Here is a 14,013-nt window from a genome sequence, read left to right on the forward strand (position 1 = left end):
GCAATGCCTTCAATTTTTTGCCTAATCAATGACATCTCCTGCCGCATGTCAATGTGTCTGCTGCCCCTAGGACTGGACCAAAGAATTCGTCTGGGGAGTACAGTACATCACTTGCATTGAATGCCTGCTGTTCCTCTACAGCCTGCTCCCCTGTATGTTCCGAGGCAGGCTCAGTGACCACATCATCTGCCTCGGTATGATCTTTCACCTCCACCAGGGACACAGGCACATCCACACTGGCCAATGGCGGGACAGGCGCACAGCAGTCCATGGTGGTAGATGGCATGGAGGCCTCTGTGGAGGTTGACTGGTGCACATATGAGGATGAGGAATAGGGGGCCATTTTAGTGGCATAAAACTGCATAACATAACATAGATGCCTTAAGGCATAACATAGATGCCTGCTTCCTCAAGTCACCCATTAACAGTGTCAGCACTGCATCCCTGATGGCCACATCGGCTGGTTGTTTGGGCTCTGTCTGGGTGGAGGCATCAGTGAAGGTGAGCATTATTGCACCACATGGCCATTCGGAGAGGGGGTTGTGCTGATCCCTTAAAGGTGGACTGCACAGCCTCCTGTCGCAGGGCCAGGTTTGCAGCCTGCACATCCCCCTCGGTAACCCAACCTGACACCAAGGACAGGCTGGCAATGGCCTCCTCCTCCTTCTTCTCCTCCATCAACCGAGACACCTCCAATGAGATCTCCATGGCTTGGGGCTCCTGTGTGGTAATGTTACCACCATCACCCTGGCAACTCTTCCTGTCAGAGGCCTTGGTGTCAGCATCTCACAGTGCATGCAATTGGGTATAGTTTATCACCAGAGGCTGGCTGAGCATATACCTATACCGGTCCACATCACAGATGTGTGGCATTGCATATTTCCAGTGTTGAAATGAGGCTGCATGCCATTTAAGGATTGTTCAACACACATGCCGTGGAAAGCACTAACTTCATCAAGTCATGCATACCCATGCAGGACATAACAAATCTGTGGAAATGTACACCCTGTGAGTAGTCATCAACTGCCTGGATACATACCTGGTGATCAAGAACCTGGACATGGAATGCTAGATTGATCCTCTCCAGGATATGGTGGTGAAGGGCTGACACTGAATGGCGACCTGCACAGTGCACCTCCATGGAGGCACCAGCCTGAACGGCTGCCTTTGCCCTCACCTGGCTCTGGATCCTGAGGTTGTGGCAGAGCTTCTTCGCATGGTCCACTATACCGGCTGCATCCCCCTCCACGCTGGCAGCCAGGAAGTCCACCCAGATCCTTTGAAGGTCACATGTTCCAAGCTGCTTCTGCATAATGAAAATGGCATCATAATTGATCAGGACCTGATCACTAAGGATGTCAACTTCTCCAGGTGAGGACTACTAGGGACAAGAGGGGCCCACCTGTAGAGCAGGAACAAGCAGAACCCCACGAAGAGGCGCGGGTCAAAAAGAAGGAGCCACCAAAAAAGAGGCACTTTACACATAAGGAGCTAACAATTCTCACTAAGTATGTCTATGAACACGAGACTGACCTATGCCCTTGGGCTGGAAGTACCCTTCCTGTGATCCTGTGGTGGAAGATGTGGCAGGAGGTCACAGATCACATCAATGCCTGTGGGATGGAGCAGTGCACTGTGGAAGAGGTTCACAAGAGGATGAGGGACCTCATACGAAGAACCAACGAGACGCTCGGCAGTAATATGGTCTCTACCCAGGCTACTGCAGGTGGATCACAACATGTAGTTGAGCTGACTCCATTTGAAGAGATTGCCAGTGGCATCATTAGCCGTGTGTACCTGGATGGCGTGGGAGGCATGGACCCCTCTGCAGCCTCATCAGGTAAGTACTAGGTGTTCATAATATATATACGTTCACCTATACTTCATATTTTATCAAATGTTGTGGTATAGTTGGTCGGGGTCCTTCTCACCCATATGTGAGTACTAGAGTAATGAATCCATGGTCACTTCTATTATATATTGTACATACTAGAGGGTGGATGCTTGAACTCTGTTTGCTGTTGACATTCCTCTTCCAGCACCCACTATTGTATACAGGATTCTTTAGCGACGCCAACACACCTATATTTGCTGATGACCTGCAAGACACATTCGACACACTCACAGTGTCATGCTTGTGGATAGTGCATTGTGATCTCACATGGAATAACCCCAAGTATTTAACAATGTCATAGTTATCCTTTCACTGGCCCTGAGTGACATTATCAGTGAGAGGTAGCAGTGGGATATGTTCCAGACAGACGTTGCAGTTGTTGGTCAAAAGATGTTTGAGTGGTATCCATTCCAAATTTGGAGTTCCAATTATTCAGTTATCATGCAAGTGCACACTGGTTATATCTATGTAGCACTCTCCTCACACATAGTGTAGATGCATGTAAGCATGGGTAACCATACATTTTGCCTTGGCCAATATTGGCAAATGGGGTGATGACGATGTTGGCAATACAAATGCTTGCCTGCAGGTTTGGTCAGCACCAGAAAACTTGATACTTCCACATTTTGTAAGTAGGCTTTGTTGGGGTAGATTTGGGGCCCAGCAACGAAACACATCCATCTGTCTAGTGTTAGACCTTCCACTCACATACATGTATATATGTATGTATATACGGTTTCCATGGCTTGATGCAGGGCCTACTATGCATTGACATGATTGCACAAACAATTGAATGTTAGTCACCTGTGCCTTTCATATTTCAGAATACCCAGTTTCAATGTGTGACTAATGTGTGGGTGGCCTTATTGTCTCTGTATGCATTATAATTCACATATGCATTTTCAGCTAGGTAGGCAGGCCTCTGAATATTGTCTGACTTTGTGCAGGTGAGGACACAGAGGAGAAGGATGAGAATGAGGCACAACCATCCACCAGTGCAGCCTGGGGTGCTGTGGCTGATTAGCATCCCCACTTGTGGCAGGCCATCATCAGCAGGCCTGGCAAATCTTCCGATGATGCTGCCTAATCTGACGTGGAGGGCATACCTAGGGACATGGTGGAGGGTAGACAGATGCCACGGAGTTATTTGCGTTCCTTGAGGCTGCTGAATCAGAGGAGGAGAACCAGGAGATCCTAGGCCTGGTAGTGGGAAGCCCTACATCAAAGGTGGCTTCAGTGTCTCCAGGATGGCCTTCACCCATCTTGGAGGCAGTAGCAGAGGCTGGTGTCAGTCGGAGGGTTGTAGACTGCCAGCCAATGGCAGTGCACTCACTGCAACATGCCCAGGCTTTGGCAACTGGCTTGGTAGGCCCTGCATACGTGGTGGACGTGTGCCTGTCGTACACTCAGAGTGAGAGGAATAGTTGCTGCGTGCAAGTGCCCAGAGGGGCGGGGTTCTGCAGCGGATGGCCAGGGACATTGATTGCCTGGCAGAAAATGTCATCTCATCAAATGCTGCAATCACTGCCGAACTCGGCCTATTGATGGTTTAGCATTGAGACAATCCTGCATGATGAGTTTTTGACCTCAAGGGACTATCAGCGGTAGGAAATATAAATCTTGAATGAATCCTTGCTGTTAGGGAGAATTCTCCAAATGTGCTAATTTCCCTTACCTTTTGAGATCCCCAGCAACTTTTCTGAATTTCTAGGATTTGATGTTTTACCTGGGAAGAGTGTGAGCCTTTTTCTTCCCACTCTTCCATGTATTTTGTGTGTGTTTACTTTTGTGTTCTTTGTTTATGGAGTTTTACAACAACTCCAGTGGCATCATCTTTTTCTGTGTGTCACACAGCACCTTCAGTGCAGTGGCACAGGGGTGTCTTTTCAGACTCCCCAAAGGTTTAAATACCTTCCCTGGGACTGACTACTGTCTCCAAAGGCAAGTAAAGTTAAATTGACTTCACTAGTCTCTTTAAATTTACTGACCCAGCATACGCTATCTTACAATAGAGAGCTGGAGGGGTTGCTTAGCTTCCACTGAGTCTAAACTCATGTAACAGTAAAATGTTAGCTTTTCCTATTTTAAATGGCTGGTGGCAGTGGTTTAGATCAACTACTGTGATTTTTCTCGACCGCTAACAACGGTAGCTCAAAATCAGGGGTAGCCATGGTTTTCAATATGGCGCCCCAGACCTATCTGTAAAAACAGACTCTGGTCATCTTTTCTCGCCATTTCTTTTAGGAAAAGACATTCTTGTGTGTAATTCTGTGCACCAAGCCAGGTTTGATCCCTTTGTTTGTGCCCTTTGGCGGGCTTCTGTGTTGAAGCCCTCCTCTGGTTCCAGAGTGTCTGTGGTGGACAGGATGTGAGGGAGGTGCCTGGAACTCCCTGTGCTTAGTCTCCTAGGAGACCTGAATGCACTCTGGCGTGATTGGCTGGCTGGGTGTCTGGCAAGGACAGCCACCCTGCTGGGTGATTGACAGCCGGCTGAAAGAATGGGGGAAAACTGTTTAAAAGCAGGTCTCTGGGACTTGGAAAGCAGAGTCAACCACTGGAACGAAAGAACCGAAGACAAGCTGAAGGAACAGGACTGCTGCAACTCCTGGACGACCGGTGAAGCCCTGCTGCAGGTCAGAATTGCCTGAAACTACAATCGACAGAGAAGCCCTTCAAGGTTAACTTCTTCCCCTGAGTCTGGTGGGAACAACCAACTTGTGAGCCATCTGGACACCGTCCTATTCTGGCCGAATTTTCTTCAGAGTGCTGTTGAAAACTGGATAGCCAGAGGGAAGGAAACCAGGGGACTTTAAACCGATGTCTATCTACAGCTTTTGGCCTCTTCTGTGGCCGGTGTAGGAACCTCCCGATGTCCTCCTTCTTGTCCCCACGACTGAAGCACAGGAACAGTGAGATCTGCTCAAACTGCTAGGAACAACTGCCTCAGCTACAGCTTTCTTCGTTTAAAAAGGTACTGTGCAAACGCGGTCCGAAATCTTTTCCGCCATCGAGAAAGTGCGTGAAACTTTCCTCAACTACGAAGGCTTGTCCTTCCCTAAACATTTGTCAAACTGTTCACCTAGCCAAATCCTTTTACTTAACGGTTCGATTTTTGTGGTGTATTAGCATGTGATATTGAACTGCTTATGCTAGTGTAATGTTTTATAAATGATTGAGTAAATACATGTATTATCTTTTACTAAGAAACCTTGAGTAAGTGTTTACTTGAATCACTGTATTGGTTGGTCCGTTGTGAAACTTGTTCTACTGCTCATTTAAACTCTTGAGATAAGACTGGATGCTCAGCCATCACTATAACTTTACTGTGCAGTACAGACTTGTACCAAAGATGAAATTGTGCTTACACGTGTAGTCCTAATTGCCTGTAGTGTTCCCAAGGAGTACTGCAGGTGATTCTGCCTAACACTTGCATGTGAAGATTTTGGCGTCAAGGGAATGACAACATCAGGACACAGATTCCCTGAGGTAATCTCTGCATTATTAAACATTTTCCACAAGGAACATCCACCCCCAGACTATGGATTGCTTGAGACAATCTCTTAATATGATATGATGATATGATATAATATGGCACGATGAGGCAAGGGAGGGGGAACAGAGGGAGCACAGAGACAACAATCTTACTAGGCCAAGTGACATTGAGATGCGCAACTGCAAGGGAGGAACATTCAGTTTGAGATATCAAAGGTGAGTCTGCATAATGACCCTTCAGCCACTCATGACATCCATCATCATCTCCGTGTAGCAATTGGGGCCCTCATGCATGCATCCCTCTCATGAGTGGCGGTAGCCAATGAAGACCAGGCTTTGACAGTGTGTAGTCAGATTGCACCATCCCACACTGGTGATTCCATTGGCCATGTCCCCTCACACTCCTATCATTTTACCACCACCACCCCTTTTTCATGCACCCTGGTGTCCATGATTCCGTAGAGGGGGCATTCATTTTCTTCCTTTATTTATTCCCCTCCTTGCCCCCCTCCAGTGTGGACCAATGCTTCTATTGTTATTTTTTTGTAACCCCGTCCAAGGAGGACTGATATTATTTGTACCTCCATCCAAGGTGGACTGTATTTTTGTGGTACACTCGTCCAAGGTGGATCACAAGCCACATATGATCAACATGCTAAAAACATATACCATTAATAGCATTTTTTTTACTTTTAATAACTAAAAAACACAAGTTTAGGGTATGAAATTATGGTTGTTATCTGTGTGCATCCCTTGTGGATCGAAGGCAAGTGTACGTTTGAACATGGCAACCATTCGACCCCAGTAGCATATGCAGCTGCCTAGCTCTATCATGGAAGAGGAAAACCATGCTCTCAAGTTTGAGAAGATCCCACTCTCTGCAATAATATCAGGAGACTATGCATGGACTAAACAACTGCAAATCTGTAGAGGTAGCTGGTATAGGGAAACACAGATTTAAAAAAGATCATTTTACCTGCAAACAGGAAAATCAGAAAGTAGGAACATGGCAGCCATATTTCTTAGCTCTGACAGTATCTGTCAGTTTGCAATGGTACTTATGAGTCGATTTCCCAACTTGCATTGCATTGTTGACAATGAGGTTTGGCTGTTTGCTATGGGAACTTATATCTCAGTTTCTCAAGTTACAGAATGTTGTCATTATAATATGCATCACAAGGTGTACATGCAAAGGTGCTCTTTTGCCTGCGCTTTGACGGCACAACATACAGATGTATTACTAGATCACCGTTCTTGTTCTCCTTTCTCTACAGCATTGCTCACTCTCCCTCAGTTGGGTGCATTTACCTGTTCACAGGCTCTCCTCTTGAGCCTTCCACCTTCACTTGACAGTTTCTCATTCCTCATTATTCTTACTACCTGAAATCCTCGGATGGAAGTGCAACTTTAGGAGATATCTTTCTCAGCTCTTCCTCTGTAGATTTACTCCTGTCTGTTAGCTATCAACAAGCATCTGGTCTTCATAGCTTTCATGGAAAAAACCTCTCAGCATCCTCAGTATCCATGGCCTCAATGGCCTCAGTCTCCCAAGTCCAACAGGCACTCTGATCTGACTATGGGTTATTTAGGCTTGTGAGACGTGAGTAGCTAAATGGAGATGGCAGGGTTCCACCTCTGTTCGTTATACTCAAAAACAGTTTTAAAATCATGCCTTCTGTTCTTTAACCTGCTTTGCTGCTGGATGTTGCTCAGCTGACCTCACACATAAACACAGGATCTGTTGCTTCATTGTACAAAGTGTCAATAAAGGCCCTCAGGATAACAAAATATCATGAGGGCTCAGGCCAACCCATCACCCAATTACAAGGATCTATCCCTCCACATTGTTGGCAGCCACCCAATCACTGCATTCGAGCATTCCTAGTCTTCTTCCTAGGCTTTCATCCATGAGTAAATGTAAGGGCAGCTCCAAACATTCCATCATTCAGTCATATCTGGTTTGGCTCTGCAACACTCTCTCTCTCTGAGGCAGGAAGAATACATGAGCATGTATGGCATCACACATTTACAACACACTTTACAGGACTGGACTATTGGACCCAGTACTGGAGATAAGTGCTGCACTTTGAATATGGATTTAATGGTAAAAATGTATTTGAAATACCACTCTTTTTAAATACCATCTAAATATGAGTTGCATTCACATGGAATATTTACCAAATGGGGGACATAGAAAGCACTGCTGGACTAAATATAGGCTATTTAACCAATAGAGTGCTTTCTGTGCACCCCAGGCAGTAGGTATCCCCTGCTTTCCCGACTGCAAATGGAGTGGTATTTCAAAAAGGGGGTGCATTTAATATAACACATGTTTATAACCATACTCAAACAGGGGCCTGAAAGACGGGTTCCTAGTTGGGACATCAGCAAGTGGAAAAGCTGGCCGTATTCAGCTATCGATTTGCACAAAATGGCACCATCAACCAATGGGGATCACCCAACTCTTTTTGCAAGGAGACTCGGAGGGAATAAAGTTCCTAAGGGACACCCTAGTCCTCTAATGCTTGAGATTTCTCAGGAAGATATATGGGATGGGAGTCCCTGGTGAGCCCTCACCAAGGAACAAGCCAGTTTTAATGTTAATCAAATATCGTTTCCATAAATAGCTAGCCTACGTGTTGGCACGTCTCTATGCATTTGCCTAGAATTGCCACAACTTATTGTCCACAACCTCCCTCTCACTGCAATACATTCTCAACCAGATCACAAAAACTGAGTGTTCTAGCTTCAAAATGGTTACTCATTTTGTGCCCCTCCAGATGTTTTGGACTTCGACCCCCGTTATATGATGTCAGCATACTAAGTAGTGAGTGTTTATGGGAGTCTAAAACATTAGGGGGCAATGTAAAAGGGTAATGTCAATAATGCATTTTACCCAAATATGGCAACTTAGATTGTGCAATTATAGAAGCAAAAGGAGATGAGGTCAGGTAGGAGTGGATGTGAGGAGATGGGTGGTGTAGGTAGGTAGGGAAAGGGGTAAACAGCCTTTGATGTAAGTGGAGGGCTGTTTTGGGGTAAGGGTGGAGGGGAGAGGTTTCCGACAGTGTATCCCTGGACAATGGTAGAGGGATGGAGGGAGGCGATAGGGCTGGAGGGTGGGGAGGTGACGTGGGTTTGGGGGTTTCCCCTGAGAGTGAGCAGGGAGGAGGTGAGGAAGGAAAGGGGACATGGAGTCGAGGAAATCCATTTTGAAATCAGCGAAAACTGTAGTGACATTAACATTCACACAAAAAACTGTTGAACATAGACATGAAATTCTACATGTAGCAAACAAAATTAGATATAAAAATTCCTTTGATCACATTATTTCATCAGTAGGAACATGCAATGCAAATGCAATGTTCATCCTGCCCCACCATGTTAAATAATTGTATAGTGCACACAAATAATACATTGATATCCATTATATTCATACATACAATGTTCCTGAAATCAGCTCAACATGTTTCTTTTCCTATATAGAGTTTGTGGAACTTGCATGAGGAGCTATTTTCATAGTTTCCTGTTTGTTAAAGGTATTCACTCATTTGGTGTGAAACAGTGCCACAACTATCTTTAACATACACAACAATTTCATATTTAAAAAAAAAATGTTGTCACACTCTGTGTATATATCTTATTTATAATTACCAGGTCAAAATTATCTTCTAGAGGTTTTGTTTTCTGAATTTCAGACATTCATCTACTTGTGAAAACACAAACACAAACATCACTGAGGGCATAATTATGGAAATCATTAGTCTTCGGAACACAAACAGTTTTTAGGTGCAATCTTTCCAACTGATGGCCAATGACTGATGCCAAGATTTCATTAAGACTAGATTTTACAGATTAATTGTGTTATTAAACCTACATGAGGGCAAATAAAACAACTGTTTTTTGCTTGAGCTTAATTTAGTGTGTAACGTGACATCAAAACTTTTCAGGATTTCCTAATAGAGGTCCTAACTTGAAAAAATGGTGTTTACTACAAATGGAGAGGGAGTCGGATGCATATGGACTTATGAATTACTGATATATTTAGGCCATGTGGTTTTATTCACTGACAGTCAGAATATTAAAATTCAAAAGTTGCTATATATCTAGACGTTAAATTTGTCATATTCTCTTAAAGTACTTTCCCTAAGGTTTGGTCTCAGATCATGTTGCACATACATGGGGCAATAAGCAAACCTCAAACATACAATTAATTTGTATACATGAAGATAAACTTTAATGTTATTAACATTTTCTGATGATGCTGTTTCATTTTTCTTTACTTTAGTATCCCTGTATGTGCCTCTGATGTGTATGCATTGTACATCTTAATATGTATTGTGTGTACTCTCACTAATGTGTAGTGGGTCTTGAATTGTTAGCTAGTTATTACATATTTAACATTACTCAAAACTCTGATAAATTCGAATTCATTATTTTACTATCCAGAATTACAAGATTATACATATTGTACTTCTATGGTGCATGCTGCAGCCATTGCCTATTTTTATGTCTGATTAGGTACCTGTATTAACAACAACACTCCAATAAATGTTGTTTAGATGAGTAGATTCTTTAATAGAGTAAGTAGTTCATGATAGGTCTTCCAATCACCCCTGACATCTTGTTACCAACATTATAAACACAACCAATTTCAAATGTTATGACATCAATGACATTTGTGATATCCTCGTTGATGTCCTGGGTGCTAGTCTTGGCAGTGTATGTCTGACGTCATTGCGGACCTTCAAGACAGTGCCACTTGACCGTTTACTCGAGCGCAGCATGATGACGTGTCCGCGAACGCGTCCGCACTTCACGACCAGGTCTGTGCTTTGAGGACAGCTCGGAACTGCATTTTCTACTGATCAAGGACGTTTCAAGTTCCAAATTTACCCTTGCACAGCTTCTACACCTAAACGTACTCATTATCCATTACCAATCTAGTACAATGCACATACTTGGAAGAATATTAGGAAAACTGCTATTTATCTTAGAAATGGCATCAGCTATTGCCATCCCTCCTCCCCAAGAGCTATCACCACCGTCACCAGCTGGAGGACCAACATAACCAAAAAAGTTCAGTACTTCCAAAGACAATGAAGATGACCAAAAGCATGAGGTAGAGGAATTGCCAACCTCTAGCACCCAGAGAGAATCATGGCTTTGACAGTTCTTTACCACTGTTGCGAATGAACCAAAGGCTAAAGCTACCAGAGTGAAATGCACTGAGATCAACTTTGTACTCATTCGTGGACTACCTGGACAGTACTCCTAGGGGACTAGTTCAATGCAGCGCCACACCAAATCCAACTGCTTCTCTCAGAAATATTTTTCCTTTCTTAGCAAGTAGTAGGCTGTCTTCCTCCACCTCATCTTCCTCAAACGATATTGTAACCATACAGCCTAGTTCTGTGGGACACAAAAACCCACCAGCTACCTTGCAAGCAATAAAAGAGGCTGTTGACCCATATCTTTCGAAGACAACGGTTATCAGTATATACTGCAACACACCACTCTGCAGGGGGAAGCAATTTCGAAGTGCTTTGGAAGCTGTAATCAAGCAGCATGAGAAACACTGCCCCCAACCAAAGAAGTAATACACGCGCAAAATCTTCCCCTGTCCACCTGCCCCTATATACATCAAACAACAACAAAAGGAAAGTTCCCTTAGGAACAACCTTTCACAGTTAAAAATTAGAACAAAAAACAAAAAATTCTTATAGACTCCATCTACTTTGCATTTCTCAGTAAAATACATAGACTCAATAAGATTTTCCAACATTTCCATTTCCATTAGCATTTTGTGTTATGCTAATGGGAATAATGTGCCATTTATTCCATGTTCCAGCGACTGGAACGGGAGATAACGGCCCAGCAGCCCAAGTTATCGGCCCAAGTGAAGCCAGGATGGATAATGACTGCTCTGGACCATTATCCCCCATTTCAGCCCCTGCAATGGGGGATGAGGCCCTTAGCACCTCGGGTTCCCAAAGCGGTAACCCGGGGTGCAAAAAAAAAAAAAGGATTTTTCTTCCTACACTGGGACGCCTGCCGCATCCTGTTGTAGGAAGGAAAATCATTTTCCAAGATGGCCACCATGGAAAGGGAAGGGTGGGGCTCCGTACAGATCCCCTCTTCCCTTTCCATGGCGGCCTACAGAAGGCGAAGAGAGAATCCTATGTCATTATGAAATAGTGAGCTCCCAGCTCGGCTTAACCAGCCTATGCTACCACCCCAGTCCCTCTACACCATACCTTGGAACCATACCTTGGATGCACATCATATTGCAACACAGTGCTCTGTTGCTCACTAGATACATGCATGATTTACTACTATTAGAAAAATTGGCATTGTTTATTCCATTCCCAATAAGCTGGAATTAATAAAAAGAAGATATAACAATAAGCCATTTCTGTTTTGTTCTTCTTTTAGATTCATGCTGGAATGGTTCTTTAGCAATGACCAATAATGAAGCAGCCATCCTTTCGCCTGCCAATCACACTGGATTTACTCCTTCATCGCTCGTCCTGGTCGGCATTCCCGGGCTGGAGGCGTACCACATCTGGTTTGCTGCCCCTTTGTTGTTCATGTACATTGTCACTCTTGTGGGCAATTGCTTTCTTCTGTTGTCCGTGAAGACACTCCGGAGCCTCCACAAACCCATGTATCTACTGATTTCCTTGCTCTCGTTCTCTGACATGGTGTTGTCCTCTAGCATCCTTCCGAAAATGTTGGCCATCTTCTGGCTAAATGACGTAGAAATAAGCTTTGCGGCATGTCTCATTCAGATGTTTCTCATTAATGTTTTTGCTGCGGTTGAATCGGGAATCCTCACAGCAATGGCCATCGACCGCTACATTGCTGTCTGCCACCCCCTGAGATACTCCACTATCATAACAAATTCACTCATCCCAAAAATAGCTGCTGTTTGCCTTAGCAGAGCAGTAATTGCGGTCCTCCCCGAGCCGCTGCTTGCTATAAGAGTCCCATTCTGTAGCAGATCCATTGTCCATTCATTTTGTGAGCACATAGCTGTGGTCAAACTTTCCTGCACCAACATCTCTTTGAATAGTGCATATGGCGTGGGGGTCACCCTCGCAGTTGGGGCGATGGATCTCCCCTCTATTTTCGTGTCTTATTTTCTGATTCTCAGGGCTGTCCTGAACCTTCCCCACAAAGATCGCTTCAAGGCTTTCAGCACCTGCATTTCCCACATTTGTGTGATGTCACTCTTTTACATTCCAATTTTATTCTCCCTTAGCCTGCACAGATTGAACACCAACATCCCACCATACGTCCATATCATTGTGGTAAATGCATACCTCCTCCTCCCACCAGTGGCAAACCCTTTGATTTATGGTGCCAGAATGGCTGAAATTAGACATGGTGTGCTTCAACTGTTTCAGAAGGAGAAGGCCAGGCTCTGCCTTTGCAACTGACTACTGGAAATATGGGCACATGTCTGGAAGCAGCACTCTTGCACTTGCATTTCTAAAACAGCCTGGAGTGGAGCATTACAACCAGCAAGGTTCCTCAATCTGTCTATGTGCATCTAGATGATAGATAGCACCAATAATCATGTGTTATATGTTAACAATGGTTTCATGCACATGTTAGAAGATATGGTGTACAAGGTTTGGGTTGGTAGTATAGGCGGGTTAAGCCAAAATGAGCGCTCAGTATTTCATAACAAGCAGATCCTCTGGATCTTTCCTGAAGTAAAGACGTTTCTGAGCTGTTCAAATTAAACCCATGATATTGTCCCAGTTGGCTGGGACATGCTAGGATGCTTGTCTCCCTATTTCCTTCTTATCAGCTAAATTAGTCCCAGACATGGAGATGGTGGGGCTCCTACATGTGCAAAAGCATCACAACAAGAGTATTTTGTCATGAGGTAGGCTGGTGGCTAGCTGTTTTTCTGCTGTACGATGTTTTGAATCTTATGCTGACTGGAATGTAAACATATTGAATATCTGCAAGTGCATCTAAAAATGTGTTTCTGTAACTGTTTAAAAAGACCTGGCTTAAGTCTTCCTAGTTATGAATGTGATAAATGATCAACATTAAAATGTCTGCAGGCCTCTATGTTGGGATTATTATTTCATGCAATTTGGTTGGCTACATTTGGTTGATTAGACAAAATACAGACACACATGTGTACCTATATATATTCAAGGGAAACACAAGCAATACATCCTACCAAAAACTTAGAAATTCAAGGAATAATGTTAGTTGAAGGGATGCAACAAACGCTCTGAAATTCAGCTAAAGTCACCTAAACTTATCACCCCCTGTTGCGCAGCCTATGACCACAATGATGACATCACAGATCATATCACTGATGTCATCACTAATTACATGTTGTATGATAACACTGACATTATAAAACAAGGGGGGTTCTTGGAGTTCCTCTACCGGCACAAACATGGCCCATTGACCTGTTCTTGGGTGGATGGCCCCCGGGAGAGTCTCAACCAATTCTTTAGCTCACTGTCTCTTTCAAAGAGGTGAAACATCCCTGCATATCAGTCTTTTTCCTGCCTAGGGGCAGTCCAGCACCAAAATGCTAGACAATTCTCCTCTGAACAAGAGTACCAACAGCAACATCAGAAACATGTTTCGGC

The 14,013-nt window shown here is 44.1% G+C and overlaps 1 protein-coding gene across 1 annotated transcript; it reads left to right on the forward strand.

The window, feature by feature from the left end:
• The first annotated feature begins 1,581 nt into the window (after positions 1 to 1,581).
• On the forward strand, positions 1,582 to 12,828 carry LOC138528155 (olfactory receptor 52K1-like). Its single transcript, XM_069639606.1, has 2 exons — positions 1,582 to 1,840; positions 11,822 to 12,828. The coding sequence occupies exons 1-2, from the start codon at positions 1,582 to 1,584 to the stop codon at positions 12,826 to 12,828; spliced, it is 1,266 nt and encodes a 421-aa protein (XP_069495707.1).
• The last annotated feature ends 1,185 nt before the right edge of the window (positions 12,829 to 14,013 follow it).

Source organism: Ambystoma mexicanum, chromosome 7q (assembly GCF_040938575.1).
Source record: "Ambystoma mexicanum isolate Mex_15411 chromosome 7q, UKY_AmexF1_1, whole genome shotgun sequence".
NCBI classification, from domain to species: domain Eukaryota; kingdom Metazoa; phylum Chordata; class Amphibia; order Caudata; family Ambystomatidae; genus Ambystoma; species Ambystoma mexicanum.

What these genes read in the sequence shown, in the direction of transcription:
- LOC138528155 (XM_069639606.1), top strand. Translation starts at nt 1,582, where the DNA reads ATGTGGCAGGAGGTCACAGATCACATCAATGCCTGTGGGATGGAGCAG. An exon ending in CCCCTCTGCAGCCTCATCAG is followed by an intron (nt 1,841 to 11,821) that starts GTAAGTACTAGG and finishes TTCTTCTTTTAG; the next exon opens with ATTCATGCTGGAATGGTTCT.